The sequence below is a fragment of the Bison bison genome, unplaced genomic scaffold, assembly GCF_000754665.1.
Source record: "Bison bison bison isolate TAMUID 2011002044 unplaced genomic scaffold, Bison_UMD1.0 scf7180017864203, whole genome shotgun sequence".
Taxonomy (NCBI): domain Eukaryota; kingdom Metazoa; phylum Chordata; class Mammalia; order Artiodactyla; family Bovidae; genus Bison; species Bison bison.
The window spans coordinates 6,907,117-6,909,895 of record NW_011494775.1 but is presented as its reverse complement, the minus strand read 5'-3'; the positions used below and the strand labels follow the sequence as shown (position 1 = coordinate 6,909,895).

Sequence of the window (2,779 nt, the reverse complement as noted above, 5' to 3'; positions counted from 1 at the left end):
GGGGGGCAGTGACTTGGTTCAGGGCAACAGGCCTGACGACCCCAGGCTTGACCCCTGACCTGACCCCTGAGCTGAGCTGACACACAAACCTACCTCTGACCCTGAGTGGACTCTGGCCCTGACCCCAGGTCAAGTCCTGCCATTGGGTGCTTAATCCTGACCTCCTCTGCCCTCAGGGACTGGTCCCTTGTGGGTCACCCAAGCCCCTTCCTCAAGGGGGTAGGGCAGGAGCCAGGGCAACATGGGACCCCAGGGCCCCTGACATGCCTGCCGCCCACCTAGGTGCAGCCCAGCTGTGGGCCATAGTGCAGCGCCACGTGCCCGGCACACGGCTGGTCAAGGATCTGCCACATGAGCTGGTGCTGGCGCTGCCCTACAAGGGTGCCCTGGATGGCAGCTTCGCTGAGCTCTTCCATGATCTGGACCAGCGGCTGGGGGAGCTGGGACTGGCTGGCTATGGGATCTCTGACACCAGCCTGGAGGAGGTGTGGCTGCTGGATGAGGTGGGGGGCAGGAGGAGGGCTGCCTGGAGGAGGTGGTGCCTGGAAGGATGAAGAAGAGTCTGCCTGTGGACACCTGGGTGTCCCAGGGAGGAGGCAGGGCCCACATGGAGGCCTGGAGGCTCAGAGGCCCTCAGGGAGGCTTGGGGACCCCCAGTGTTTGAGGGATATGTGGCCCTTGAGTCCCCCTCCCTCTTGTGTGTCCCCAGGCTCTGTCTGAGCCCCCTGCTTTGTCTTCCCAGATCTTCTTGAAGGTGGTGGAGGATTGTGCTGTGGACGCAGGCCCAGAGGGTATGCCTGCAGGCCCCTGTCCTAACCCCTCACCCTGGTCCAGAGTCCAACCTGACTTTAGACCAAGTCCCCACTCTTGCCTAACATGACCCAACCTACAGCCCTGACCTCCACCCTGATTCCTGACCCCTCCTTTGTGAGCCTTGACACTGGCCCAGACCCCAGGCCAAACACTAAGCCTGACCCCAACACTGGTGACTTTGCAGATGGTAGGCCCAGGCAGGGCCCGTGCTTGGGTATTGCTCATCCCGATGCGACTAGGAAGCTCCAGGTTCCGCCAGAAGAGACAGCCCTGGAGAATGGAGGGCTGGGTGAGTTGTCCCTGCCCCACCCTGTGGCCCTTCCTGGTCCCCAGGGCCGAGCACTGACCCTCCCATCCCCCACAGTTGGCTCTGCCCCTGAGACACAGGCACTACAGGGCTCTGGGCCGGCCACCGCAGGCCGCGTACACAGCTGGGCGCTCACCTACCAGCAACTCCGGGCCTTACTTCTCAAGCGTTTCCTGCTTGCCCGCCGCAGCCGCCGTGGCCTGTTTGCTCAGGTGAGGGGCCACCTAGTAGGGGAGTGTGGGGGAAGCCCCTTGGTGTCTTTCTTACACTCTACGACCTAATTCATCCCCATAAGCCCAGGTGTATGCCCCACTTTGAACACTTTTATTGAGAGCACTGGGGAGCCATGGATGGTTCTAGAACAGGATCAGGGAAGGCTGCAGGTGAGCCTGGCAGCCAATGGGTGGGGAACTGATGGGCTGGCCCTTCAGATTGTGCTACCTGCCCTCTTCGTGGGCCTGGCGCTGGTGTTCAGCCTCATTGCACCCCCATTTGGATACTACCCAGCTCTGCAGCTGAGCCCCAGCATGTATGGCTCCCAGGTGTCCTTCTTCAGGTAGGTGCAGAGGAGAGGGGCCTGGTGGGGAGAAGGGGCCCAGGGGCCTGTGGGCACAGCCCTGACCCTGCACCCACTATACACAGTGATGACACTCCAGGGGACCCTGAACACGCCCGCCTGCTCGAGGCCCTGCTGGAGGAGGCTGGACTGGAGGAGCCTTACCTGAAAAGTAACTCCAGCAGGTGAGGGCCCTCCAGCCTGGGCCTGGCTCCTCTCTGGCCTCGGTTTCCCTGTCTGGGCTCTGGAGCATCCCCCATGCCTGGTTGGGAGCAGGGGGCCTCCAGTCCCACCCCCACCCTGCTCCTACCCCCACAGGGCACCAGCATGCGCACGGCCTGCCCTCTGCCACTTCTCGGTGCCTGATGTCCCTGCGGACGTGGCTGAGGTCTTGGCCAGTGGCAACTGGACCCCGGAGTCTCCATCCCCTGCCTGCCAGTGCAGCCAGCCTGGTGCCCGCCGCCTGCTGCCTGACTGCCCTGCTGCGGCCGGTGGTCCCCCGCCACCCCAGGCGCCAACCAGCTCTGGTGAAGTGGTCCAGAACTTAACGGGCCGAAACCTGTCTGACTTCCTGGTCAAGACCTACCCGCGCCTGGTGCGCCAAGGGTGAGCACCACCCTGGACTTGGCGTGGCCAGCTGTAGCAGGGGTCCAGTGGGGAGGATGTGGTACAGTCCTGGGAGGGGTTGGGGGGATGCCCAGGCTGGGGCTCTGGTCTGGGGCCTACTGGGGGCCCTCTGTGCCTCCTTCTTTTAATTTGTCTCACTCAACTCACCAGCATCTTTGTCTCTGTCCCACTCACCTCTCTGTGTCTGTCTCTCTCACAGCCTGAAGACCAAGAAATGGGTGAATGAGGTCAGGTAAGGAGGGTCCCTTGCATGGGTTCCTTTCCTGTGCCCTCTGCCTGCCTGCCGCCCCACCCTCCCAACCCTCAGCTGTCTCCCACCTCCACTGCCCCTCAGGTATGGGGGCTTCTCCCTGGAGGGCCGAGACCCGGGCCTGCCCTCGGGCTTGGAGGTGGGCCGCTCCCTGGAGGAACTGCGGGCACTGCTGAACCCCGCACCAGGCGAGGCCCTCGACCACCTCCTGAACAATCTCACAGCA

General features: G+C 63.4%; 1 protein-coding gene across 1 annotated transcript in view; it reads left to right on the top strand.

Moving 5' to 3' along the window:
• Positions 1 to 2,779, top strand: part of ABCA7 (ATP-binding cassette, sub-family A (ABC1), member 7) — an 18,959-nt gene that overhangs the window by 9,707 nt on the left and 6,473 nt on the right. The window contains exons 21-29 of the mRNA XM_010844643.1: positions 283 to 485; positions 743 to 791; positions 998 to 1,102; positions 1,178 to 1,332; positions 1,552 to 1,676; positions 1,763 to 1,861; positions 1,995 to 2,282; positions 2,503 to 2,535; positions 2,638 to 2,776. Coding sequence (XP_010842945.1) covers positions 283 to 485; positions 743 to 791; positions 998 to 1,102; positions 1,178 to 1,332; positions 1,552 to 1,676; positions 1,763 to 1,861; positions 1,995 to 2,282; positions 2,503 to 2,535; positions 2,638 to 2,776 — 1,196 coding nt within the window. The remainder of the gene's footprint in view (positions 1 to 282; positions 486 to 742; positions 792 to 997; positions 1,103 to 1,177; positions 1,333 to 1,551; positions 1,677 to 1,762; positions 1,862 to 1,994; positions 2,283 to 2,502; positions 2,536 to 2,637; positions 2,777 to 2,779) is intronic.